Here is a 27160-nt window from a genome sequence, read left to right on the forward strand (position 1 = left end):
ATACCTAAACATGTAAGCACTGAAGTAGGGGTTTTCTGGCTGGAAGGTCCCTGGCCATACAAGCGGTTCCTTTTGGAGCCAGTTTGGCAGCCTGCAGAGCACGGGGGAGGCTTCCCTCTGCCAGAGTAAAGCAGTTTTTTTGTGGTTCGCCCCCCACCCCGCCAGTTCTTCTGATTGCTCCCCTGTCAGAGATGGGTGATCGAGAGAGGGAAAGTGTTGTCAACGGGGTTATTTTCCATTACTCTGCCTTTGTGGAGTGTTTGTTCCCCTGCTTTAGACACATGCACAACCAGTAGTTCCTGTCTCTGCCCTGAAAACTTCCCAAGAAACTGGATTGCTTCTGCAATTGTAGGGTCAAAAAAAGCCAGTTACATACTAATGTTTTTTATAATGACCAAGTGAAGGAAAATTTCTGAAAACTGGATGGTATGTGGAGATTGCCCTTCCTGTCTTGCTTTGTGATTGATGAAAGTCACTTTTACTTGGCAGGCCCCCAAACAGCAATTTTGAGATGAGGTTTCAAGTTTGCATGACCAGAGATTCTCTCTGTGGTAGAACTTTTCATGTCTTAAAATGCTTAGGCAGGAAATCAGGATTCTTTCCACTAACTGTCATCACAAGCCTATTACAGGGTCTAAATGAGAAGTCTGTTGATTATAATTGTAAGGGTGTGTGTGGGGCAAGGGGGCTGCCAGGCTGTAAAGGGGATCAGAAGGTGCTTATGTAAGCAAGTAGTGTATTTACACCTTTTAAAACATGAGAAACATCTGCTTTCTTTGAACTGTGAAGTTAAAAATGTTCTTTAATCACTAGAAGCAATTAATGAAGCAATTTTTTTTGTCTCTGAGTTTGTTGCTTCTCCAACTCTGCATGTGTATTTTTCCTTGCATAGCTCTGAAGGGTCGATGTCAGGATTTCATAGAGATACTTGTCTTCTCTGAGACTGTGAATTAGCATTTTTAACCAGCACTGAAACCAGTTCTTTCTTCCCTCAGGACTTTTTTAAAAGGCGCGTAATGTGGCTGTTCTGCTGCTATTCCTATTGGAAAATGTAGAATTTGACTTTCCAAAGTGTTGAACAGTCAAGTTTCTGCAGAAGTCAACACGGACTGTGAGTGCTTGGAACTTCTGAAAATCGAGCCCTGAGTGACAAGACCAGAACAGTATAAAATATAAACATTAAACAACAGAATTCAATCTGTAAAGTTTTTAAACATCTGGGGCCTAATATTTCCAAAACTTCCAACACTTTCTGTCTAGCACCTAACTGGCACACAGTGTGCATATTATTTTCAAAATAAGCTGGCTATTTTTGTTGCATAAATAAATATTGAATTCTTTGATGTCTGTCAGAGACTGTAAGCCTTGCTGTTTCCTTTTCCTCTTACGATGAAAAAAAGATTCATTTAGTGATTGCAGCAAATTGGAGGGGAAAAAAAGGGCGGGGGGGGAGGTCACTCCAATACTTACTTAAATAAGTATTAAATTTATAAAATAGAGAAAAGTTTTTAAGTAGTTCCCTCCAATGCTAGAGCTTTCTTAATGCACAGAGCAATATTTCATTGTTTTATAAAGCAATGCACAACTAGCTGTAATTTACTTGAAAGTCTGCTGCCTCATGGAGAGATCTAGTGATCTGCTCATGGGATCAATCCTTTTTCTCATCTAGGAATATGAGTAACACACTTGGCACTTCTTCATAAATTAGAAGGTTTTGTGTGCTTTAACAGAGGCTACTACGTACTTTGGCTTCCAGATGGTAGGGGAGCACTGCCTGCGGTCGTCATGCACCTCTGTTGCAGGTCATGGTGGATCGGTTTGATTCTGTTCCCTTCTCTTTAACAGCACATCTGCTTGGACTGTAAGAAGAATTTTTGTACGTCCTGCTCAAACCAGCCTGAAGGTGGTCCCCTTCTCTGCCATCTATGCCAGCGTTTCCGAGCCACAGCTTTTCAGCGGGAAGAGTTGATAAAGATGAAGGTGAAGGATCTGCGAGACTATTTGGCACTCCGTGAGATTTCTACAGAGTTGTGTCGTGAAAAGGAGGACCTGGTATTTCTGATCCTTGGCCAGCAGCCTGTCATTACCCAGGAAGATCAGATAAGAACAAATCCATTTAATAGTAGTACCTCTGGACAGCAAGACTTTGTGATTCTCCCACCAACCGGCATAGCATCTTCTACCTCACATGATGCGTCTCCAGTGTCTGCAGATCCCATCTCAAATTCACTAGCTCAGGAACATCAACAGGTACAGTCTCTAGCCAGAAGCATCTTTTGCAAACTCATTCATCTCTATTTTTGGATTAACTGCTAAGGTGTTGCATGAGGTTTTCCAAGTAGATAATGTGCCAAAAAAGTTCTATGTTAAAGATGCCTGCTTAAAAAACAAGAAGGGCTTCTGTTTAGAACAGATGACAAAATACTTCAGTTGCATTTCACACATGCTCTTCTCAGGTTTGTTTCTAATTTTGAAGTGAGGACTTCACACTTTCTCACAGAATAGTTAGGAAAGTAAGATGAGTTATTTTACACTGCCTTGCTGTGTAAAACTGTGACTTGCTGTCACCAACTTTGATGTGCTGTTCCCTTTCTATACTAGTGGAATTTAATTGAACATTCACTCTGAGAACATCATCACTGTTTTGAGATGTGTTTTCTCTGGTGCTCTGGTCCACGCTTGCCATTGCTGCTAGATACTCCTGTGACTGGTTCCTTTGGTACTTGATGTCTGTGTTGGCGCACAGGTCTGTCTTGTGTGTTGATGTTGACAACTTTCTGACAGCTGTATGTAGGGGTTAGATGAAATGGTTGTTATTGTTCTTTAATTTGTGTGCAAGACAGCAAGCATGGTTTAAAGCAATTTTGGAACTGAAACTGATGGGAAAGATGATTGTGAGATGGGCGGCGTTTTTGGAGTCTTCTGCACTCAGATCAGTAGAAGACAAAACCCGAGTCTGTTGTTAAGTCTTCAGTTTATGATGAACCCTGCAGTTCTCATGAACCTTGTCAGGGGCATTTGAGCTTAATTATTTTTTATTGACTTTGCTTTGTTTGTCTTTCTGCTTTCTGGTATGGGAAGTTTACTCAGTGTTTGACATTTGCTCGTAGTCCTATTAGGAAGTTAATAGGTGTATTTAGTTCCCTGTGGCCCAGAGCTGTGAAAGTGCATGTACCTTCTCCTTCCTCAGCAGACATATCTAGTACAAAAGAAGAGTTTTCCTGGGAGGACATTTTTTACAAATCATTAAAAGGACTTTTCAGTCTCTGGTTTTCTGGATATTGCCATTCCAATTTTTACCAGCAAATTCAGCTCTGTTGTCTTCCCTTTCTGCCCCATGATACATTTCAGCTTCTTGTCTCTACTTGTATGACATCCTGCTACAGTTCAGGCTCTTTCATCATCATTATTGTTGTTCTTTTGCTTTGTAAACATTAACAACTCACCACTTAGATAAGTAGGATGGTAACATTACAGTCTCCTTTGTCAGTAGGGAAACCACAGAGGGGAATGACAGCCGCTGAAGGCAAGTAGGCTAGAATTGCACTGCAGCTCCTTTCATTTTATTAAGCGCTCAAAGCAACTGCCCCTTCTCATTCTCCAGCTCTGTTGCTGCTGGTCTTTCACTTAGTATCTCCTGTTTGTCCAGTCCAGAACCCACCTGAGGAGGTGTTTCTGTATGGTTACTTTGAAGATGACCTGTAGGCTTTGAGCTGTGTTACAGAGGAGTCTTATACAGAGCCTTGCACTGATAGCCGATGTGCCATCAGAGCTGTGATACCACACCATGTCACACTGCAACACTTCAGTGAAGGATTGCATATATATATATATATATATACACACACGTGTATAAAATTGGTCTCCTCCTGATCCAGCCTCACAAGAACATCATGTGGGATCTTACTGTACAAGTACTCTATCAGGGTTTAAATAAAGTGGGGCTTTAAAGGGTCAGATGCTGCACTTCAGTTTCAAAAAGATTCACTTGTTTAAAGTTTGTTTTTGTAAGTGCTGCACAGGAAATGCCTTCGGCGAGCGTGCCTCGCTTTTACCTTGTGCCGCAGTTCGTCCTTCCAGTGGGCAGGGTTTGCAGTTGTGCTGAACTATCGAGCTTATTTCCCTTCGGACACACGGAGATACGCTGTTGGTGAAAGCTTTATTTCTTCTTCTAGGCAAATGGTTATGTGCCTCCAAGCCAAGTCGGTATGACAGGAGTTGAGAATGCAGCAGAAGCACCAACAGAGGAGGAGACACAGGTTTGTGTGTCCTGGAATTAGATGACAAGGAATACCAAGTTTTCTAGGCTGTATCTGACACCACAGAATCATTACTGCAGAGAAATGGGTGGCTAAACAGTAATTCAGGCTGACCACCGGCAGACCCAATCAACCCCTTTCTTTAGCATCATCTTATCCTCCACATATAGAAAAAACTGGTGTCACTTGGACACTATAATAATAGAAATTATTTATTTCCATCCTAGGACTTGTGTTTCTGATAGATGGAGGAATTTACAGAGTAATCAGAGTTATATGTACATCCAAACATGAATTCCTGCTAGTGCACGTGTTGAAAGTTGATTTAAATTGTATTGCTAGGTGTTGAGGGCAAGAATCACTCCATCTTTGTTCCCTTTCAGTCTACTGACTCAGAAGATAACCTGGTGCAGGGGAGGAAGGCTTCTCTCTCTGATCTAACAAGCATCGGAGACATCAATGCGCTCTCTGTGCGACAGCTGAAGGAAATTCTTGCTCGCAACTTTGTCAACTACAAAGGCTGCTGTGAAAAGTGGGAGCTGCTAGAGAGGGTGACTCGTCTTTATAAAGAGAAAGACCTTCAACATCTAGGTAAGAAACTTAGCAAGCATGTACCTGTTCTCCAGGTTCTCCCTTTCTACGGACAGTTGCAGAAGGGAATAGAACTTATCTTACATTTCTGTTCTGTGCAAGTGAGGAGAATGGAGGGAGTGTTTCTGATATGCATGTTAGAGTGAAAGTAGCTAAACTCTGTTCACCACTACTTGTACTTGTTTAAGAGGAGAGCATTATGGTAGCGCTGGAGAGCGATGTCCCTGTAGTAGGAACAAATGAGAACTGTGCGCCCTTCATCTTGGGATTCTGTATAGCTGTGGCAGGTGCACTGGTCACTGCATCACCCGCAGAACAGCTGATCCACGACTGTAGACGGATAACTAAGCACTGGGGTGAGCTCTTACCTATTGACTCACGGTAACTGGCAAAGCCAGCAGGAAGATGCCCTGCTCTAGCAGGAAAATGCCACCAAAAAGCAGCCGGGCAATTCAGAGCGGGCATGTGCTCAGTGACAGTGGCTCGCACTGCTGAACAGTTGTGGTTATCTGTGGTTTGACTCTGTCCTCTCGATCACAAGAGCGTTCCTCTTGTGCACTACCTGCTCCTGCTGGGCCTGCACAGGTGACTGATGAGGGGATAGTGGTGTGATAGAGGTGCATAGAGAATGTATCTGACTTGACTTTCAGTCAACTATGTGCCAGTTTGCAATTCTAGGTGATTAGTTAAAAAAGACAAATACTTGTAAATTATTTACAAGAGAGAAACATATTTTAACACTTTGATTTCATAGATAGGTTTGTTTCTCAGTGCTGTCCAAAGTAGCGTTGTTTTCTTAAACACATCTCTCTAAGCTTTGCCCTCTATGAATGACAAAAGATTTAAGACAACCACTTCGGTTTTACATTCTTCTTTCATTGTATCTTGTGCTTTTGACAGAATTTATCCTTTTCTCTGTTGCCTGTGCATGTGTCTCAGCTGTGCTCAACAATATCGGTGAGATTGTGTAACACCAAAGAAACTGGCACAAGGGGCTACTGAAAGTGTAGTTCTCGGAAGGCAAACACTGCATAAATTCCAAGGCTGTCTTAAAAATTGAGACATCACTTTAGATAGTTGCTTATCTTTGTGAAGTCTTAGCTATTGTGTAAGCTCAGTAAAAGAGGAAGTTTCTTGCCAGTTGAACAACCTATCCTGATCAGAGATTCAGCTTGAACCTCTGCATGGGGATCAGCAAAAAGCAGTTTTGGTTTAGTAATCTCCCTTCAAGGCTTTCATCTCCTGCTTAATAATATTGCTTGAGTAAATTTTTTTTCCAGCTTCTCTTATTCTCACCAAATAACTTTCTCTTCTTATGTTGCAGTTTCCGACACTGACGATCAAACTGGTGAGTGATAGTCTTAATCATAGAATCATTTAGGTTGGAAAAGACCCTTAAGATCATGGAGATCTTAAGATCTTAGATCAACCTAACACTGCCAAGCCCACCGCTGAACCATGTCCCTAAGCGCCACGTCTACACGTCTTTTAAATACCCCCAGGGATGGTGACTCAGCCACTTCCCTGGGCAGCCTGTTCCAGTGCTTGACAACTCTTTCGGTGGAGAAATTTTTCCTAATATCCAACCTAAACCTCCCCTGGCGCAACTTGAGGCCGTTTCCTCTCGTCCTATCACTTGTTACCTGGAAGAAGAGACCAATGTTGCTTCCTTTGCCTCATTGCTAAGATTCTCAGTGGTATTTCTGTTTTCATCACACAGAAATTACTGTGTAAAAGATAAAACTTTCTGCTCCTTGCCAGTTGATGGAGCAGATATATCCTCATCAGTGTAGACGCAAAGGGAATTTTTTTCCAGACCTTCAGTGTATAAAAGTACATTAGGGAAGCCCTTTGATAAAGCCAACTCACAGATGGCACAAAACCGACATACCTCTTTGTCTCATGCAAACTGTGGTCTCTTGTTTACTCAGGTGGTGCTGGGCTCCCTGGCACGGAGGACAACCTCTGCAAAATCTGCATGGATGCACCCATTGACTGCGTCCTGCTAGAATGCGGCCACATGGTCACCTGCACCAAGTGTGGGAAGCGGATGAGCGAATGTCCCATATGCAGGCAGTACGTGATAAGGGCTGTCCACGTCTTTAAGTCCTAGGTGTGTGTAAGGAAGACTGGCGATGCCTTAAAGCCTCATCTGCTGTTAGAGAAATGGTCAAAATCGCTAGATAGGTCAGAGATTAGCATATGGACCCCACTGGAAGCTGGAAGTGAGGGAAGGATGAAGCCTGGGGAAAGTTGCTCTTGCTCAAGCCGTGCCTGGCTGTGCTCTTCCCACTATAGTGCTTTACACCACAGTGCCTGGACTCCTTGGAGCCTGTTGCCAGCAGCAGACACAGACATCATTAACAACCTGCATCCTAGAATAACTTGATCCACTAGCGTTGGGCATAGATGGATGCTTGGCTTTCCACCACAAAGATCAGATTCAGAGGCTTCATGTCTTCCCCTGAATAATAAACAAAAGTGGACCGGGGTCTCAAAAAGTGACGTTTGTTTTGCTGCTTAGGCTATACACCCAGCAACGACTTTATTTTCAAAGATTAAAATTTTACTGTGCTTGTTAATTTTTTTTTTTTTTAATTTAATGTTAAATTCTTATGCTTGCAGGACAGGCAGCCAGCCTCTGATTTCCATATTCAGAATAAGCATAATTCTAGCCTAGTGCAATTGTGGAAAAATGTGTAATTTTATTTGAAGATGGACTTTGTATTATTGAAAAATGTAAGGGGAGTGAGACTCTGTGAAACATACAGCCTTACCTTGTGTGGTGGTAGTTTTCTGTTTACATGCCAGGGAGAGGGAGATTTCCAGTCTGACTGTTGTTGATTCCTTTGACTTCACAGGCTTCCTTACAGTATATGCCAGCAATTGTTCTAAAACTGAACTGACTTCACCTGGTTAAGGAGCTATGAATCTAAGGCTTGTCTTTTAGAGGGTTTAGTGAGGAAAACATACAGCTAATAGTAGTGAGGATTTCATTGTTACACAATCATATTTAAGTACAGGTGACTTCTTAGAGGGGAGACATGAAAGAAAGCAAGCTTTATCTCCCTTGAATCAGTAAGATGAGTGAGCATCACTGCAGATGCTTCTGTTTACTAATCAGCTTCCCCCCTATCATCCCCTCTGCTCAATTTTACAGTCCTGTTGCATTCAGACTGCTTATCAAAACCAATTTATTTTGTACTCTTTCTGCTTGTGAGGGTGGATAGGAGGTGCTGTGGTCTGATCTGAGACAATTGCAAGCCCTTGCAGCTATCCTTATGACCAGCATGTTCATTTGGAAGCCTTGCTAGAGAAAATTGTAACTGGCCTGCAAGCATTCAGTCCATTTGGCTGGTAACTCAGCTAAGTTTCAGAATCTTGATGCCTTAAGTTTTTCAGCTACCATGAGACTGTACGCTCATTTCAAGTCATTTGTGAAGTTGAGTACCTTCTGCTGCAGGTTTTTTCCTGTCTAGCTTTCCCCTTTATGGGGGTGTGTGTGTGATCATTTAGTGCTCAAACTGAATCTCCACATGGCTGCCAGCAGAGGAACAGCATAAAAAACAAGTGTCCACTTACAGCTTCTGGAGTAGTGGAAGTGCAGATACAGAAATAATCACCAAAGCCATCTACTTTTGCAATAAGTGGTAATACATGTTAACAGCAAATTAAACTTGTGTAATCTTTAACATGGAATATTGCATGAGTAGCAACTCACTTCTCAACTGGCATGGAGTGGAGGGTCTCTACTCTGCAAGTTGTAATCAAAAAAGCACTTAAGATGAAGAAATCTGCCACTCGGTAGGTAGCAGAACCTCTGCACTATTGAGGTGGTCTCTGAACTCCACAAAAATGCAAGAGCTGCTGAGGTTTATTGAACTAAAAATTCTGAGTTTTACCTCTTTCCCTGTTTGGGTTGTTCTCTAATCTTTGGCTTACAGTTCAACAGTGTCCAGCATGAGAAGAGTACTGGTACAATTCAATGCATCATGTTAAAAAATAAAAAAAAATGCAGGTAAGCACTAACTGTATTTACTCTTCAAGAGGTTCACAGGGACCTCTTTGAGAGGTACAGGAATAACACATACAGTGTTGAACAGCCTCATTTAGTAAATTCACTGTGAAAATTCATGTTGTTGTATCTTTCAATAAACTCAGGGCTGGGGGAATTTAGCAGGAAGATTATTCCCCTGTGGACAGATGTACTTTTACTTGTAGAGGGTAGGCTTATTTTCTACAGCAGATAAATCAAGTTGCAGATCAATGCCTGAAATTTTAGGAATGAGAAGATATACCCACCATATGACTCTGAAACGTGCTTTCTGAAGGGAGGACTTTCTCTTTTTTTTTTTCCTTTTTTTTTTCCTGACTACAGTGTTTCTCTTGCAAAAATGGATTCTCTACTATGGATATGATTGAGTTGTTTTTAAAGGAAAATCAAAATCTGGAGGAAACTGATTAATGATCCAAAGGAATATAATGATCTGAACTAATAAAGTAAATGGAAATATTTATGTGCTTTATGTACACTGTACATAGTTTAAATATTTTAAAAGTTAATATTCTACTTGAAATGACCTGTTATTCTCTAGTAAATCCTCTTGGTACTATGATGGTTAAACTTACTAGTTTTGGTACAGAAGTTTGGTTTATAATTTTATAATAAAGTTGAAATGTGATTTAGGTAACCTTGTTTTCTGACTGTTGCCAACAGGCTAAGAGAAAGCAGAGATCCTACAGCTACTTCTGAACTTCAGCCAGAAAAGGCTTGGGATCATTAGAGGGTGGGGCACGAGTACAGAAGAGGTTGAAGGAAACAAGTTAACTGAAAACACTAACTTTTTAGCAGTACAATCTTAACTTTGTGAAGATTACAAAGGGGAGAGCACACTCCGTACCCTTGAGACTAAGGGAAGCAGCAAACTGGACCACTCACTGGCACTCTGAGCTTTCAGGGCTCATGCAGTTATTCAGCAAATGCACATTGTCATTTGCAAAACAGGTTTTAGAAACGGGTTCATTTTAACTATCTTCCTTATTTCATTAATATTCAAGTACTTGCAATAGTTTTGAGCTGCTTCAGAGAAGGAGGTCTGTCAACTATCCTAAAAGATCCAGATGGTAGAGTTCCTTTCTCAGCTTTTTACTTGTTGAAACACGAATGGCAGAACACGAGCAACATGTTCTAGAAAACAAACACTCCAAGAGGATGCTTGGATAATGCTACAGCAGTTGCTGTAATGGAAGCTTATTTGGTGTCCTAGTTTTATTATGAAACCTACAGCAGAGGTGTAAACTCTGGATACAGACCTGTGCTGAATGTTAAAAGACAGGAAAGAAAAGTCAAACCAGGAGGACGCGCGTCCTTCGTGTAAATTGTAGCCATGCAGCAAAATTATCCCGGCAGCACAGCCAATAGTTTCACATAGTTGGTGGTCTGTTTTCCTGTCCAGGCAGAGAATAACCTTTGGAAAATAAGTAAGTCCTGACAGCAAAGGAGAAACTGCTTCAGTTTTATTTATCTATAAAAATACCCAAACTTTAAAAACCCAAGGGGACTAAACCAGCACCTAGTAAGTGCCTTGTTCTACATTATGGGCAGAAAAATGGATTCAGCAGTGACGTTTCTTCAGAGAGTTGTTTTAATTAATCCTGTATGGTTGCTATGGATCTTTATAACTACCGCTGATGGACTTGGACATTTTATTTCTATCCGTGTCTCCACGGAGGAATCTCACCCTTTCTTCCACCTACCTAGTTCTCAGCTGTTCCCTTCAGGGAATTCTTGTGTCAAGACTGGTCGGCTGCCCCGCATTGCTAGCATGGGGCTACCAGTCTCCGTTTCCGGATGCATTCCCAGATCCACTTGGGAGACACACGCTTAGCACCAGGATTCTCATCAATGTCCCCTATAACGTGTGTTGCTGAGGCTGTGTCAAACTCTGGCACAAGATCCCCATCATACGCTATAAAGTACCGCCTGATTTTGTCGAAGTCCTTCACAGAGGGCGACAGGTACAGCTTCACACCAGTGAATATGTCCAGCAGCGTCTGCGTATCGTGAAAGAGGATGAGAAGCACAGGTTGGTAAAAACATTAGATTGGTCTGGAAATCACATTAAATTCTTTGAGGCATGAACGAGTCCGTTCACAGTTCCCGAGGTTATCATTCTAATCCCATGCCTGGCAACTGTAAATTGCTCTTTGGACTGCCATTAAATCATACACAAGAGCAACACCCATACAGTTCCTCTGAAAGCCAGATGTTACAGCTGAATAGTGCTTCCCTACCCCTAGCTGAGGGGAATTATTACCCCATTGTTCCCCTTGGTGATGATGCTGATGTGGTCCAGTAAACATTATCTTAACGTCTTCGTCTTTGCAAGCTGATGCTTCTTAGTTAAAGTAGGAGAACATAACCGCACTGGGAGAGGACTTGCTGACATCAAAACAGCTACTCCAGGCTTATCAGGAAATTATATCTCAGTGATTCTTAACCCAATCCTACAATTTGCTGCACAATGGGCTAGAAAGGACAGTTCTCTCCTTTTACAGCTCCCAGCTCTTCCATATGCAGCAGTCGGGAAGAGTAGCTGCTCAGCAATCACTCCACTTCGTGGAGCAGGACATTGTTGGTGGGTGAACAGGGTATCGGCCTTTAGCAGGACAAACCCAGTTATGTCAGCTCTGCAGACGGGAAAGAAGAGCTGCAGCCATCCGCTTCCTTTACAAGGGGGCTTGTTGCTGCTATTTCTGCCTTTGCATTTCATTTTAATTTAGGGTGCTGCTATAGGAAGATTTCAAAGACTTTTCCAGATGGAAGGCAAAAGTGAACAGGCAATTGAAACTGCCTCTGCTTCCTCCCACCCCAAACTGGTTGCTGCCCAGCTGTCCGTACCTTTTTTCCATTGTCATCCATCTCAGATGCTTTTCGCTTCTCCCCTCGTTTCTCCTCTGATTTTTGAGGGGATCCAATGACTGCTTTGCTTTCTAAAAACAAAAACTTGTCTCATTTGTGCTCTCTGTCCGGATACTGATTGTGTGTTAAAGTGGGGGGAGAAGACTGAGGAGGGTAAAAGGCCTTTCCCCCCTCTTTCTGAAAAATCCATGAATTAGAATATAACTAGTAAGACACATTTTTCTGCTGCAAATGGCGCAGGGCATCTTCCTGCCCTCATCTCCAGGATGTTGCTATTCAGCTTCCCTCCTTGCTGTCACCACACTGCCTTTTTGAGACTGCTCAGAAATTTGCTTCAAGTTATTCCCCAGTGACAAAGCGCTGGTGAAGCAAACTCATTTCACAGCTTTGCAATTTACTACCTGGAAATCCCCTCCATCCAGGTGGCCTATTATATGCATGAATTTCATCCAAATAAAATTAAATACTGGTTCATGGCCAAAAACGTCTAACCAAAGGGCATGTGATCTGCAGGAACAGGAGCAGCAGGTTTGCTCTTCAGACCAGTCTTACACAGTCTGCTAAGGACCTTTATCTAAGAAGATTAAAAGGGACTGCAGTCCCAGAGAAATCCCTCCAAAGTAGTTCTGGTACTAACTATAACTGAGACTCTGCTAGGTTCAAGATACATGTTCTAAGCAGCATATAATCTCAGAGAGCTTTTATTGTCTAAATGAGTTGCCTAAGCACCAACCTGAACAGCACCATCAGTGCTGTTTCCATCTTCTCTCAATCCCAGCACACCTCAGAGCTGTGGCTATTCAGTCTATGCTGTGAACACCACAGACCAAACCAAGGGTCTAAACAGCTTTGCCCATTAACCCTGACATGCACATGAAAGCTGCCACGGGATCTCCCGAGCATCGGACGGAAGGCAAAGATCCAAAGCCAGCCTGCCCCAAATGCAGAGAACACACCCTGAGGGTCCTCTCCCTGGAAAGCACCATCTTACCTTCTAGCTTCTGGGCTTTTGCAGGTGACTTCCTTGGGGGAGTTTTAGTAGTGCTGTGTGGTGTGGAAGACCGGGAATTTCCCTCATTCTCCCCACTGCTGCCAGCTGTGGACTCGTCTTCCTCCCCAGCAGCAACACTGAAATCAGCCTTCTCTTTGGAGAGTTGGTACAGCTCCTGTCCCACCAGAAACAAAGCGTTGCCTTTAGCCACAGTGAAACCTCTGATACGAGACAAGAGCCATAATGCATGTGGTTCCTCTTGTTTGTCCTGCCCCCCCCAAAGTGTTTGCTCATATACTTTTTCTTTCTGCACCTCTTTGTAGCCATTTTCCTGTCAACTTTGTTCAAGCTCTCTGCGTTCCACCCAGCTGCTTGACATTAAGGGAAGCCATACCGGGAGGTACCAAAAGCCATATTCACACGATCTGCTACAGAGCAAGACAAACTCTTCAGAGCCTGGCTCCCTAGCCTGAAAGATGAACAATACCCATTGCTCGCTCGGGGAATAGGCTGTCTGAAGAGGGTATTTTACCTTTCTCTCCCCTACCTGCATAGGGAGCCAGAAAGACTGCTAGGCAGCAGGTGGGCTGAAACACTCCTTGCTTCGATGGCATAACAAGCAGTTGAACCTGCTGCCAGTACCCCTGTAGGCAGCGTGAAGACAGCCCGAACGACAATAACTAGACTGAGAACAGAGCTCATCAACAGCTGACTTACTGCTGGGGATGGCAGCAAGCCAACCGCTTTCTATCAGTAAAGGAGGCGTAGAAGCAGCGTGGGGTGGGTGCAGCCCCAGGGGTCCTGGCAGACTGCCATTTGGGCCCCCGCACCCTGGAATTGGTTCAGGCTAACCTCAGTCACTTCCCAGATGCCTCCCCCAGTCTCAGCAATTAATGGGAGACCGAATGACCATAAACACTTAAGAGAATAAAGGTCACTTCTTTCAGGAAGGAAATTCCTCACCATGAAGGCTGTTACAAGAGCTGATACGACTAGCTGCCAGCACAGACTTTCCTGAAAGTGCACAACACAACAGCTCAAGAGACTCGAGGGGCCCCATGAAACAATAAGATTCACATCAAAATAATCCAGCAAGCAGCCTGAGCCTAGAATAAATGGAAAATGTAACATGCCATCATAGGTACCAGTCAGCAGATATCTTCACTACATACCCCGCTATCTGAATTTGTTTTTTTAAATATAGACTGTTGTCAGAACTTATTCTCGAACATGCTGCAGACATACCGTGTTAACTCACCTTAAGCTGCTGGAGGTTGGTGGCTGTCTTCCAGTCTTTGTCATCTCGAATGCGGGTGCAGCGAGGGAAGCGAATGGAGATCCCATCTGCAGTGTGGGCTTCAGCTTTAGAGAATTCAGCCCCTGTGATCTCCCACACTGGGGCTTTCTAAACACAGTAGTGAGGAAGTCACATTGCGTTCCTGTGTTCTCTGATGAACTAAGTCTAACGCGTCTGTGTTCCTCTACAACAACCCCCCCTCCCTGCCCCAGCACACAGAGTTCCATATACACAAACTGACCTTCTTGGTCACCTCAATTAGAAAAACTTCTGTTTTTTTCAGCGAGTCAGAAATCCTCAACTAATATATAATGCCAATTTCTGAATAACACCTTTTCTATCAGACATACATGGCACAAAGCATACTGATAAATTTTGTAAAAAAATAGCAACTTTTGGGTTACAGTTGTGCTTCAACCGTTTTAAGTCGGATTTTTCATGCCTCAAATTTAAAGTAAGTTCATTTCTGGAAGGGATTTAATGCACAAGAGTATTTCCCAGAAGTGCTGCAGGTATGATTTCTTCATGAAGCTCTTAGCCTCAAATGCACCTGCAAGATTCAGAGATAAAAATTTGCGCTTAATTTCCTGTTCCAAGTATGAAGACTAATCTTGTAACAGAGACAATTTGTACACTTCAATGAAGTCTAGTAGATTGCTGTATCAGGGCTGGAAAACATAGCTAAATGAGTATGACAGCACTCACCTTTGGATCTGGGACGATGAAGTCTGGGTAGTAGATTTTGTTAATTTTTAGCCACCTTGGAATTTTACTAGGATCCTATTAATTAAAAGCAGAAAACCAAAATGATAGCACTTATGATCGTATATGAACCTATTTCTACAAAAGAAGTTGCTGAAAGATAACCTAGAAGTAGATTAGCACATAGGTATTACATTGCCTTCGTATGGATGAAATGTGCTTTCGCCTGCAGTGCAAGGTGCACTGATGTGCAGCAGTTTCTCTTATCTAGAGAATCACAAAAATTATCTGTAACACAGCTCTCAATTACTGTCATTCTATATGTAAAACGGTAACATTGTTGCTCCAATTGTGATTCATATAAAACTACACATTTTTTAAGATTCTATAACCGTGATGCAAATGGCCTTCAGGATATCAAGTAAATATTAAAATTCAGCTCTCTGTATGTCAAGTCTTGAAAAATAAGATTCCTCACCTGAATAAGTCACTCAAAAAAGTCTTAACTCCAACATGTCAGGTTATCTAGCCACAAGACAACAGTCTGACTTGAGCATTTCTCACCTACAGCCCCATCTAGTGACTGTCTTCACCAATTGCAATATGCCCCCAAAAATGGTACTTGCTCTGCTCTTCCCAATAAAACTTTGTCTTAGCAGGAAACAGGTGGTGCCTGGCTTCCCGCTCAGTGTCCGAGTACAAATCTCAGGCAGCGACTTCTCTTCAGGAGCTGGCTGCACCTCCATCTCATTTGTGTCAGAGCAGTTTATCTGCTTTTACTCTAATCAAGCCTCTATTCATTCCCAGCAGAGCACTTCAATTCTGCATTTAGCCAGCACCTCAACGGTAGCTCGGCAGGAAGGCGGCTTTTACCAAGCCCCTTGCTGAGCATTCCTTTGATCGCCTCCATGCCAGAGCCCCTCTCACCTTGCTGATCTTCACCATATCCAGCTCTGTTTGCAGACGCGCCAAGGTGGCATCATCATGGCCACCGGAACACTTGGTCACAGTGCACCACTTCTCACTCTTGGGATCATAGCAGCCCATGAGGAAGATGGACATCATCCCACCTGCAGGAGGGGAGAGCAGGGTGTTCACATCATCTACGGGACAAGCCACAGCTTTTCAAAAAGCGAAGTAACGAACCAAAACCCTTTTCCATCTTTGGGAGTCAAAGGGCCTTGGGCTTGTGATGGCTTCACAGCATCAGCTCCCATATACAAAGCTGAACAGAGAGCCTCTCCACTGTGTAGGAGGCCCAGCCCAAGACCTAAGGCTTTGCTGTGCCAACTAACCGACAGTAAGCTCATAGCCTGGCAGGTGATGGGCTGCAGCACACAGTCACTGCTACAGCCAGTCTCATTCTGGTTGGAGACCAAATACTACAGGAGGCCTGGAACAGGAAACCACTTGAGAGTTTTCTGAACTGACAGATCTCTGACTTAAGCCAACTCCAGAGACTTACCCTTACTGCCTTGTCCGTAGAAAGCTCCCAGCACCACCAGGTCTGCTGTGTCAGCCATCGCACCCTCATTTAGGTAGTCCTTTTTCACTTTCAGCCAGTGTCGTTTTCCTGGTTCATAATTACCCTGTGCAAAAGAAGGCAAGAACCCCCAGTCAGAAAGACCATCCGGTGGACAGCTATCTCCTCAAACAGCCCTTGCTTTTATCCAGCTTAGCGGTACCAGAGCACAGCAGTGCTCAGATATATAAGAGCAACTTGGATTGGATGTCAGCATCGATAAGAACCCAGAGATGTTTCAAGGATGGTCAGCCTTGTGTGCTTCATCCACAGACCTCTGTCTGTTGTTATTCCCCAATTCCCAGCATGCATCAGTGAAGAGTAAATGTGAACCTGCCTTCGTATCTTTCAACACCAGTCCTTCCAGTCCCTCACGGATGACTCGGGTGATCATATCTGCCAGATCTGAAGCTTTCTTAAAAGGAAAGGAATCGTGGTTAGCTCAAGGCTGTCAAAGGGCTGTGGTCTTCAGGCTTTCTATTTGGAGCAGCGGTGCACTAAAACCAAAGCAACTGCAGAGAGATGAATGGGTAATTTCATAAAATAGTTTTCCAAGGAGAGTCCCATACGTTTTCTCTTTGCTGCACATCCAGTGACTAAGCTGAGAATATGTCCCAAGAAGAGAACGGTTTGTTAGTTAAAAAATACTCCTCAGAGACAAGGTAGCCACACTGATTGTGTCCTAAGTATGTCCCATACGTACAAGATCAGATTTTCCTCAGTCAGCAGTGCCTGCTTACTTCTCTATCCAACTGCCTTGGGACCTATGCTCTTTTCTTCTTCCAAGACACTGCTTTCTCTGCCCCAAATGTCCAAGCATTCTCCACCAAAACCAAGGTGAAACAGAAATCAGTAGCAGTGGGGAGAAATAACGGACCACAGGGCTTTGTGCATAACAATCAAAGGAAAAACTGAGCATGCTGCTGTCTAAATGCAGTTTTTAGCACTCGGGATGTATTTGGGCTGTGTGGCACTTGAAGTTGCCAGTTTGGGAACTGGAAGCAGTCTAGCTCCCTTCAATCATACTTCAGTCTTCTTTACACAGCTCAGCATTGCACAGTACAAAGTTGCAACAGGCTTTAGCTCCTCCTAACAATGTCGAAGTTACAATGGCTACAAAATCACTAAGAAGCCAAAAACAGAGATGTGCAAGTTAAGACTATACTGAAGTGGTTGTAGCCTAGACAAGATGGGAGCACAGGCACGGCCCTCTTGAAGAACGCTATCTCAGGAAGTCTTGCACACAGATCAGAAGTAGAACCATTTTGACAGGCAGGGAATTGCTGGGTTTGCAGCATTAATCATAAAAAAGGCCATGAGGTAAAGGAGCAACGAAGTGTCCAGAGTGCAATCTATGAGATCACCATGCATGCTATTTTAATGTTGAACTCACTGTGACATGCTTCATCTCCGAGAAGAGGATCCGGTTGGGGATTTCAACCATGTTATCATGGAGAAACTTACGACGTTCACACAGAGGCCTAAACCAGGATACGGATAATTAAGGACAAGCGAGCAATTTTAACATGAAGTACCAGTCACATGAAGATTGAGAAAAGCTATTAAATAATTAAATGATTTATCCTACAGAGTTCCAGAAAGGACAATCAATTCTTACTTTCCTCCGGGAAGTAAGTTATAAAACAGAAATTTTGTGTTAAGAGTGCATTTAGTTTCAGAGGATCTAAGATGAGCTGGGTACTGAACCACACTCAGGTCAGCTGAAACGCAGTTAATCCTGGTATTTTGGAATTGCAGAGCAAGACGGAGCTCCATAGTGAAACTCCTTAGCAGAGCAAGGATTCTCCCATGCCGTCTTGATTTTACAGGGGTAAGTGGCCAGTCTTAACAGCCAATGTGAACTGCTCCCTCTGCAGTGGTAGCGTATTCCAGCAGGTTCATGCTGGGAAACCAGTCAGGCTACTCCCACACTATGCCAGCCACATACCTGTCCATCAGGCTGATGTCATTGAAATAGATGCAGTCAAACACAAACAAGCAAACGTTGGCATCTTGGAAAGCAGCTTTCTGAAAGACAATTAAGAGTGATTAAAAGAAATCTGCAGTCGTAGCAAGCAGCAATGTGGGGTTTTAGAAAAATAACAGAAACAAAAGGATGTATTTTTATCTCCATAATCTTTTAGTTATAATCAGCTTAGGCCTCTTCTAAAAGACAGAAGTATTCTGAGAGTTAAGATTTAGACTGAATGTGTCAAAGCACAAACTAAGAAGGTAAAACATGCTAATTTCCTAGTGACGGGGAAATAACGCCACAAATATTAACGACTTGGGGCAATGTAGCATCCGTCACTACTGCTGCAACAAAAAACCAACAAGCCTTCCAGGGACTTCAGATTAATGGCTACTTTAAGTTAAAGCACTTACAGTTTAATTTTCATTTTACTGTCCTCTTCCTTGCCACCATTTAGTCTAGACATAAGCACTACGTAATATTCATACAGACTAAATACTCTCTGCATCATTGTGGTCTTCCAGTCTGCCATACGTTGCTCAAGCAATGATGGAATTGCAAGATTTTCCAAGGGTTTTTTAATATTTATCTTGAGCTGAAGTTTTCTTACTGTCCTGCTAATGATTAGGTTAATATCAAATCTATTGTATTAAAGCAGTATCTTTTCATTAGCATCAACCTTCTCAGGGAACTTATTTTTTCCCCAGATGCTCTAGCAAGCACCAGATCTCTTAAATTATCCTGTGATAACAGATCGCATGCTAGTGCATTTAAGTCAGCAGAGTAACAGCCTCCAACCACAACAAAGGATTTTTTTTTTTTACCTTGTGCACACCAAGAGTCCCAAAAGGAAGTGGCTTGCCAGTTTTGTTGTCAATCAGAAGAACTTCTGAATCCAGGATCATACTTTGCCCACCAGGGAAAGCCTGGGGGATGAAGTCCTTAAAATGGGCTACCTTGGGAAAAAAAAAAAGAAAAGAAAAATACATCTACTGGCTGAAGAGCGGGACTCACTCCGATGCAGATGTTTTCTCCAGAAGCGTGTCTGAGACATGTGTAGGCGTATCTGCACTAGCTTTACTTTCTACTATGGTACAGACAGCAGTCTACAAATAGAAAAATGAGTCTTGAACAAATGTAACCAAGTCACCCAACTGGCATCAAGCCTCCCAAAATGCAGTGTATAAAGAGGACTCTAAGGCAGATAGCTTAACTTTAGTTTCAAGCTCTTAATGTCCACCAAAACTAATTGATTACAATTAAGTGTTGCATTTCCAAATTCCAAGTATCTACATAAATTAGAAAAAAGTCTGCAACACAAGGTATCCTCCTTGCCTATAGAAACTGTTGTGAAATTCAGCCGTGTTTATAGAGGAGCTGGCACAACAGAAGAGAGACTTTATAGGTGCTTACTTTATGTGGGAGGACAGGTTTGAGGCTTCTGCTGAAGTAGCTGAAATGGTCTCCATTTTTATGGACCTGCACCCGCTCGCCATCGTATTTGATCTCTGCATACATGCCATTTGGGCACTTCTTCATGGCATACTCAATTGACTTGCAGGCTTCAGCCTTAGAAAGGTGGAGAGAGGTCAGTTCCAAACAAACTCAGATGATATATTTAAAAATAAAGCTACTCTTACCTAAGTTCATGAATGAACTACCAATTCCTTCGTAGATCTTTTTGTCCAGGGCCTCTGATATCTAGTCTAAATTTTCCTTTTCTTAGTTACTCATTTACTTAGAATCATGTGCATATGCCCAGATAATTACAGCTTTTCAGTGCTTATCTCCTCCAAATTCTTAAAGGTGTAAGTACTGTGCCTTTTGTAGCAGTGCACTTAGCCCAGAAGTAAATATTTAACTCCGATTTGTTCAAACAAAAAAACAAACTTATTTGAATCTCTGATCAGAATCTCAAACTTATCTGAATCTCTAATGGAAAGCTTACGCTATTTCCAGAGAAAGGATCAACTTCTGGAACAACAGCAAACAAACAAAAGAAGTCACTTCTGGACTGAAAGCAAGTCAAGACTTCAGCTTCTGCAGTGGCACTGAAGGTGCAAGTACCGAGTACACTGAATACTGGCCTCTTGGTGGAAAACACTTTATAAAATGGCATTAAACATAAAAATCAGCACTGCACACTCTATTAGCTCGTACCACACACAGTCACTTATCCGTCTACTGATTCTTAAAGGTGAGGGTCTCTGACAGTACATATGAGAACTCCATCTCTTGCTTGGCTGAAGGTTACCATTGCAGGGGAGCCAACATTACCAGCATGGGCTGAACCGGGGTCATCAGAGAGGCCTGCACGCTGAGGGCTCGCTTCAGACCTGGCATCTTCTCAGCCTCCTGCTGGTTCTTCAGGACTCGCTCTACCACATCCTGGAGGTTGCGTGATGCTTTGAACGCCTCGTAAGCATTGGGATCCAAAGCATCCAACCTTTAACAAATTGAGGAGAGGAGGGAAACATGGATCAATCTCAGGTCTGCTGCTCCTGGCTTATGAGGCTAATGCCCACTTCTGATTTTATCTCACAATGAAAGGTAAGACTTACACGTGCTTTGCTCCAGCATTCATTTTCAAGTCATGCTTAATTAGCCTGATGATGCATTTCAGGTCGTTGCCCGTACATCTGAAGCGTGAGAGAAGATTCAGAAATGGTAGACATTTGACTAAACTACTTTTCAGCTGAAAAAAATTAACTGATCCAGGCCTCTCTAAAAAAAGATCCTCCCCTTCTGTAGGGTTTAAACTCAAATGAGGACACATGTTACTAGTGACATCTCAGAGGCACAAGAGAATATCCAAAAGGCTTTTTAGCATCTTTATGTTTGAATGCCAATATTAATTCTGCCTCAGTGTTGACGCACCTTCCAAAATTCACTTAATTAACGCATCAAGATTAAGCGATAGTAACATCCTCAGCCTCAGATCAACACAAACTGAGCCAGACCAAGAATCTTCAACACGTCTAAATGGCTTGAAGGCTTTTCCCAACGTACCTAAGAACAGAAACTTAATTAACAGCTAAGTACCATTAAGGTAGTTCTGCAAGCCACTTGTTTAGTACCGATTGAACAGTGTCTTGACAGGCAAGGATGAAATTCTCTGGCATGAACAGGAGCCGTACATGTTCTCCATTGCTGGTCAGCAGTCAGGGTGTCTTAATCAAACCACTGATAGCGGCTTACAGATGCAAAGTTCAGTCTCTGTGGCTTATGATTAGTTTTCACCTATTCCAGCTTCTGATACGCGGATAACCACTCCTAGTTTTAGGGTAAACCTTCAGAGGCCGATTACTTTCCTTACCTGCAAGTGATATGTTGCAGCATGCTTTGTTGGTCATCTTCCTTAGTAAGCTTTGACAGCTGGATTAGGAATTCATCTACCTCTTGGATGGTCAGGAGACTTTTGGCTGCTGGAGGACAAGACTTGCTCTGTTCAAAGAAGAGGCGGACGGTCTCGGAAACATCTCCCTGTCTCCAAAAACAAAAGGCTGTGGATCAGAGCTATGGCTAGAGAATGGGGACGCCACTGGGGATTCAACATGGTTCCAAAAAGTAGGATAAAGCACAGGAATGATGCTGGGATTGCACGAAGGAATTGGAATCAAACATTAGAAAAAAGCTGCCACGACACAGAATAAAGCTTCTCAGCTGTTTCATTTGCAAAAAAAAAGTAAGAGTACCAGTATCATCTCATTGCTCTATTTTTCACTGCTGCAGCATCACAGACCCTTTATTTCTGTGGGTCATCATTCAGGATGAACCCACTTGTAAATCCAAGGATCTGAAACAGTCTAGTGATGTCACTAGAAGGCAGTATATACCAAGGCAATAAACAGAGGTGAAAGAATTAGCTTCATTATCTGATTCACCTATTTTCTCCATCTTGCAGTGAATCAGAAGCGTGCAGTCAATTACCAACTCCTATGCACAGGAATAAAGTACACGCATGTGAGCACTTGCAATTGTATGAGCGTAGCTTAATTGTATGAACCAACTTAAGCTCACCGTAACAGATCTGTTAATTGAATCACAGAGTTTTTGATACGTGATGTTACAAAAAAAGTAATATAAATCAGTTACATAGGAATATGCTAGACCAAGCAGTTTAGACAAAGCGGATGCAGCCCAACTTGCCTAGATATTTTAGTCTTGCTTTCTAAAGTTTTGCAGGTGAATTTGTATCTTGCTTTCTATTCAAATACTGTTTTCTAAAGGTTCCAGATGGCAGAAAGTGCTATGAAAACTGCTAAAGCAAAAAAAAAAAAAGAAAAAAATCACCAACTCTCATTCTAACAGTCAAGCTAACAATCTTTCAAATAGGAGTAAAAAAAATTACAGAATTTCCATACCAAGGGACTGAACAGCAGAAATTAAGAGAACTGCTGTCCGTACTCACCTGTTCCAGGTCCCGGACCATTTCTTCTTGGCTGCAGTTAAAAATCCTACTAAACAGCTTTACAATCTGCTTATCATTCAAGTTGTAAACAATTTTAATGACGCCTGGTAACAGCAGCTTAATGGTCAGGTACACATCACCATGAAAACCATCTGGAAAACAAGGCACAGACCATTAGAAACTGTCACAATTTATTTTCACATACAGGCTCTGGTTGTTGCCCATTAGCATGGCCCTGGGGAAAAAAGCCCCGCACCTCGGGCTTCCTCTTTCCACCATGCTGTTCTGCTTCACGTGAAAGGAGATTTCTTAGGGGAAACACCCACAATTGTCCTCCAAATCTGATCTCAGCACTAAGTTTGGCAGCACCTACAACCATTCCCCACAATCCTAGACTAAGACATTCTTATCTGAATTTTTTATTTAAACAGTTCACTTTGCAAACATTATCTCCATAGTTCAGAAATCATCACAGCACACAGCTTGGACTACACAGCAATCAGATTTTATTTCACCCTTGCTTTTGAAATAATACTTTGAGGTTGATTTTGAGAGGGCTTTCATATGCTGAGAATGCCAAGCAGGAATCATACCTCCTCCAGATCCCTTCTTCAGAAAATCCTGGATGATCTGTGTTTTCACATTGTAGCTAGGCTTTTCAGCAACCGTGGCACAGAGCTTCCTGAACTCTCGCAGCAAGCAGTCTTTGTGCTTCGGATCACATTTTTTTGCAGATAGGCTAGACTTGTGGGAAGAGTTTGCAGAGACATCTTCTGAATTCTTTGGCTTGGCTGCATCAAAGACATAACAAGTTGCTTTTTTAACAAGTACAATGTGGTGCAAATTTTGAAGTTGAAGCTACCTCTGCTTGGCAAGCTGAAAAGAACAATCCCAGTATGCTGGCAAAGCTTTAGAACTGAATAATGATGTGTGCTACGCCAAAATTTGTGACTTTTTTAATTACCATAAAAAAAATTAAACTATTTTTTCGTTAGCTTTGCTCTTCACAGTACACCAGAATTTTCTGGACCTTAATTCTACCAGACAAATATGATTAAACCTTGGTGAAAAGGAATTCCTGCTGGCAGACGCTTCTCTTCTATTTCTACTTTATAGGCCTCTGCCCTTCACAGCAAGATGTTTTCCTAAGATCATTTCCAAAATGGGGGAAAAACGTCCCCATCCCCTCTTCTCTCATTATACTAACACCCCTACACATTCTCATCTCTTTGGCTGTGTATGTGGCAACACGTGCTCTGGGTGGTTCAGAGCTACACATCTGTGTCAGGTCAGTCAGTGCTCACACACTGACTGTCCCGCTGGCAGCTGTTTCTCAGGACAAGCTGCTGAAGAATAACAGTCTTCCCTTCCACGAACACTGCAACTGGGAATCCCTCACAACCAATTTTTTAGAGGTTTTGAGCTCCATGTGGGATATCTTTAGTCTGTATCTTCACAGTTTGACTGAAAGTGGCCAACGGACTAAGGCAGTAGTGGAGTCAGCCTGACAATGCGGGTTACTGCATAAACTTTGTTTCCTTGGGAATACCAGAAACTCTAACATCAGTTCTTTCAAGACTGACAGCCTAAGAAAGCACTAACAATTTTTGGCAAACCAGACTTTAAAAAAGTAATTAAAACTAAACCATTTTCTATCGATAAAAAACTACTGATCTGAGCCAAGTTAAAACACCTCTGATGCTGATATTAGAAGAGAAGGATTTCCCAGAATCAGTTTCTTGAGTCCTACCTGTGAAGCCAGAGAACTTCTTTGGTGATGGAGTGATGAGAGCTAATGGATCTTTTGTAGTTAGTTGTCCTGTGGCAGTGAGCTTAGCTTGGACTATCACTTTTTTTTTCGGTGTACCTGCAGCCTTGGAATTAGCTTCTGTAAAACAGTGAGGTTCAAACCAGCAGTCAGAAATAATCTCGTACATCCCTCAACATATTATGTAAGATATACTGCAACAAACAAGTCTTAAAAGAACTGGGGATAGAGGAGAAAAAAACTGAAGGAACATTTTTCAGATATCAAAAGTTAAATGACTACATAGTTTACTAAAGATCATGGGGAAAAAAGCTGAAAATGGAAGATAACTGATGCCTCCTCCTGGGATTTATCTGCCCGTGTCCGCACGTGAATTAAATCACCTAGACCTTCTCCATAATCAGTTGTGACAAATCAATTAAGAAGTGCTATTCTAGAAGTGACTACTTCTTCCCTTTCCTATGGAGCTGAGACACAGATTTGAGCAGCGCTACCCACTTTGTCACTAGGTCATACTAATACATCAGTGAGGATTTCGTGGTAAAGGCACGACTGTGTGGCAATCGGTGGCATACCTTGAAAATGAGTAAAGTAGAAAAGTGACCCAGGTGCTGCCTTGCGTCTCACCTGAGATGTGCTTGTTGATTAATTCTTTCTCCCCATCTTGTAGCTCTTCCCATCCTTCCAAGTCTGTGATGTCTTCGATTTTCTTGGTGGTGGCCCGGGCCTTCTCTAGCTTCTCAAACATGCACTTCACATGGTACCACTCCTTCATGTCCCCGCCAGACTCCGTGAAAGGATTGGGAACAATCTTTCCAATGCGCACCATTCCTTTCACGATCTTCTCCTTGCACTTCTTGCAGCCTGCCGTGCCACGCTTGGCATAGTCTACACAGTACCTCTGCTCTGCCATGTCCTCTGCAGCTGTGCAGGCTTGGCGAAGCCAAGCGTGCAAAAGCAGGGAGAAATGGAAAGCCCCAGCACCACCACCCCGGTTTCTGCCTGTGGACCGGAGAGATACACTCCTTAACAGCAGCTGGTACCAGTAATTGGGGCCGGCCCTGGGGAGGCCAGCACAGCAAAGGCAGGGTCTTGGCAAGGAGACCTGTGTGCGGAGGAAGAAAAGTCCTGCGCCCCTGCCGAGTGCCCGGGCAGCCTGTGATAGTGTCCTGCTGCCTGTGGGCATCCAGCCTGCTCCGGCGTGTGCTGCAAGCCAGAGAGGAGACACTGAGCCGCCCCGCGGCCGCCTGTGGGCCCCGTGCCTGATGCCTGGTGTGGGACGTGGGGCCTCTCAGAGCCCTCAATCCTCACCCCTCCCTCCCAGGCCTGCCCCACAGCTGCCTCCCCATCCGGGGCCCGGTCCCCCAGCCCCCAACGGCCTCCATCACCCCCAGAGCCTGCCCCACAGGCCCCCGTCCTCCGCACGCCCGCACCACAGCCCCCTCCTCACCCTCAGGCCCCCAGCCCCTTCTCCCCTCACACGCGAGCCCCGCCCCCCCAGCCCGCCCCAAGGCCGCTTTCCCGCGCTGCCCGCCCCGGCCCAACCGCTGCCTCCCGCCGCTACGGGCCCCAGGCCCCCGCCCTGCCCATCGCCGACCGCCGACGTGAAGGGCTCACCGAGATCCTCACGGCGCCGCCATCCCGCCCTCGCCTCCGGCCGGCGGACGCGACACCCTCCAGCCCTCGCTTTAGGCCGGAGCCGCCGCCATCGCCGTGCCTTTAAACGCGGCCCGCAGGCCTCCGTAGAGCACAGCGCATGCGCGCTGCGCCGCGTCCCACCTCTTCCGCCCGAAAGTGGCGCCCAGGTCGTGCGCGTGCGTGAAGCGCCGTTCCGGGCGGTTGGCCTCGCCCGCGCGGCGCTGGCCCCGCCCCCGAGCGTAGGCTCCGCCCCTTGCGCCGCCACGCGCAGGCGCCGGGGAGCGTCTTCCCGCCTTGGGCGCGACTGAGGCGATGCCGCGTTGCCGCCAGACGGGCGGTTCTGCGGGAGAGCTGCGCCGTGCGTGTCCGGGTCTGAGGCGATGACCTGTTCCCGGCCTCCCAAATCGGTCCTCTGTGAGCACTACGCCATGTTGGTACAGGTCTGAGGCGATGCCCCTATCCCTGGCATCACCAAATCGGCCCTCCGAGGGTGCTACGCTGTGTTGGTGCAGGTCTGAGGTGCTGCTGTATCACCTGGCGTTCAAAATCGGCTCTCCAAGAGTGCTACGCGGTGTTCGTGCTGGTCTGAGTTGCTGCCCTGTCCTCAGCCTCATGAAACTGGCCCTCCAAGAGTGCTATGCTGTGTTTGCGCATGCCTGAGGTGCTGCCATGTCATGTGGCCTTCAAAAAGGGCCCTTCAGGGCTGCTGTGCCATGTTCATGCAGGTTTGAGGTGCTGCCATGTCACCTGGCCTTCAAAATGGGCCCTCCAAGAGTGCTGCGCTATGTCTGCACAGGCCTGAAGCACTGCTCTGTCACCTGGCCTCCTGAAATTGTCTCTCCAAGAGCCGTACGCTGTGTTTGTGTGAGCCTGAGGTGCTGCCCTGTGCTTGGGCTCCCGACGTAGGCCCTTCAAGAGCACTCTCCTGTGTTTGTGCAGGCCCTGAGGTGCTGCTGTATCACCCCAGCCCCCTGAAAACAGCCCTTCATCCTGGTACAGATGGGCACATGCCTGCAGTCCAGCTGTTGGCTCTCTGGTGGTGGCAGCTGTCCCTGTTTCTCTGACGAAAGTTCTGTTGCAGTGTGCC

The 27160-nt window shown here is 44.3% G+C and overlaps 2 protein-coding genes across 11 annotated transcripts in view; one reads left to right on the forward strand and one right to left on the reverse strand.

Annotated features, from left to right (window-relative positions):
* RFFL (ring finger and FYVE like domain containing E3 ubiquitin protein ligase) overlaps window positions 1-9541 on the forward strand; it is a 36224-nt gene extending 26683 nt beyond the window's left edge. For all 6 annotated transcript variants that reach the window (XM_076354669.1, XM_076354671.1, XM_076354670.1 and 3 more), the window contains 5 exons: window positions 1846-2250; window positions 4176-4259; window positions 4643-4850; window positions 6175-6198; window positions 6782-9541. In XM_076354669.1, coding sequence (XP_076210784.1) covers window positions 1846-2250; window positions 4176-4259; window positions 4643-4850; window positions 6175-6198; window positions 6782-6963 — 903 coding nt within the window. In that variant the 3' untranslated portion in view covers window positions 6964-9541. The remainder of the gene's footprint in view (window positions 1-1845; window positions 2251-4175; window positions 4260-4642; window positions 4851-6174; window positions 6199-6781) is intronic.
* Window positions 9542-9556: 15 nt separating this feature from the next.
* Window positions 9557-26159, reverse strand: LIG3 (DNA ligase 3). Of its 5 annotated transcripts, none has more exons than XM_076354665.1 (20): window positions 26053-26159; window positions 25063-25662; window positions 24418-24555; window positions 23261-23458; window positions 22668-22819; window positions 21573-21739; window positions 20818-20895; window positions 20534-20702; window positions 19670-19825; window positions 19081-19212; window positions 18233-18312; window positions 17678-17765; window positions 16622-16699; window positions 16228-16351; window positions 15690-15832; window positions 14766-14840; window positions 14022-14168; window positions 12764-12938; window positions 11752-11843; window positions 9557-10904 (listed from the first exon to the last, which is right to left on the reverse strand). In XM_076354665.1, exons 2-20 carry the CDS (start codon window positions 25619-25621, stop codon window positions 10671-10673), a joined length of 2985 nt encoding a protein of 994 aa, XP_076210780.1. In that variant the 5' UTR covers window positions 25622-25662; window positions 26053-26159; the 3' UTR covers window positions 9557-10670. The 5 variants fall into 5 exon arrangements, with proteins under 5 accessions (XP_076210780.1, XP_076210778.1, XP_076210781.1 ...); XM_076354663.1 differs by having other exon boundaries at window positions 25063-25641; window positions 26053-26114; XM_076354666.1 differs by having other exon boundaries at window positions 25063-25540; window positions 26053-26099.
* Between the last annotated feature and the right edge of the window lie 1001 nt (window positions 26160-27160).

Source organism: Aptenodytes patagonicus, chromosome 17 (genome assembly GCF_965638725.1).
Source record: "Aptenodytes patagonicus chromosome 17, bAptPat1.pri.cur, whole genome shotgun sequence".
Taxonomy (NCBI): domain Eukaryota; kingdom Metazoa; phylum Chordata; class Aves; order Sphenisciformes; family Spheniscidae; genus Aptenodytes; species Aptenodytes patagonicus.

What these genes read in the sequence shown, in the direction of transcription:
- LIG3 (XM_076354665.1), bottom strand. Translation starts at nt 25,621, where the DNA reads ATGCCCACAGGCAGCAGGACACTATCACAGGCTGCCCGGGCACTCGGC. An exon ending in AATGCTGGAGCAAAGCACGT is followed by an intron (nt 20,703 to 20,817) that starts GTAAGTCTTACC and finishes AATTTGTTAAAG; the next exon opens with GTTGGATGCTTTGGATCCCA. An exon ending in CTACGGACAAGGCAGTAAGG is followed by an intron (nt 15,833 to 16,227) that starts GTAAGTCTCTGG and finishes CCCCTCCTGCAG; the next exon opens with GTGGGATGATGTCCATCTTC.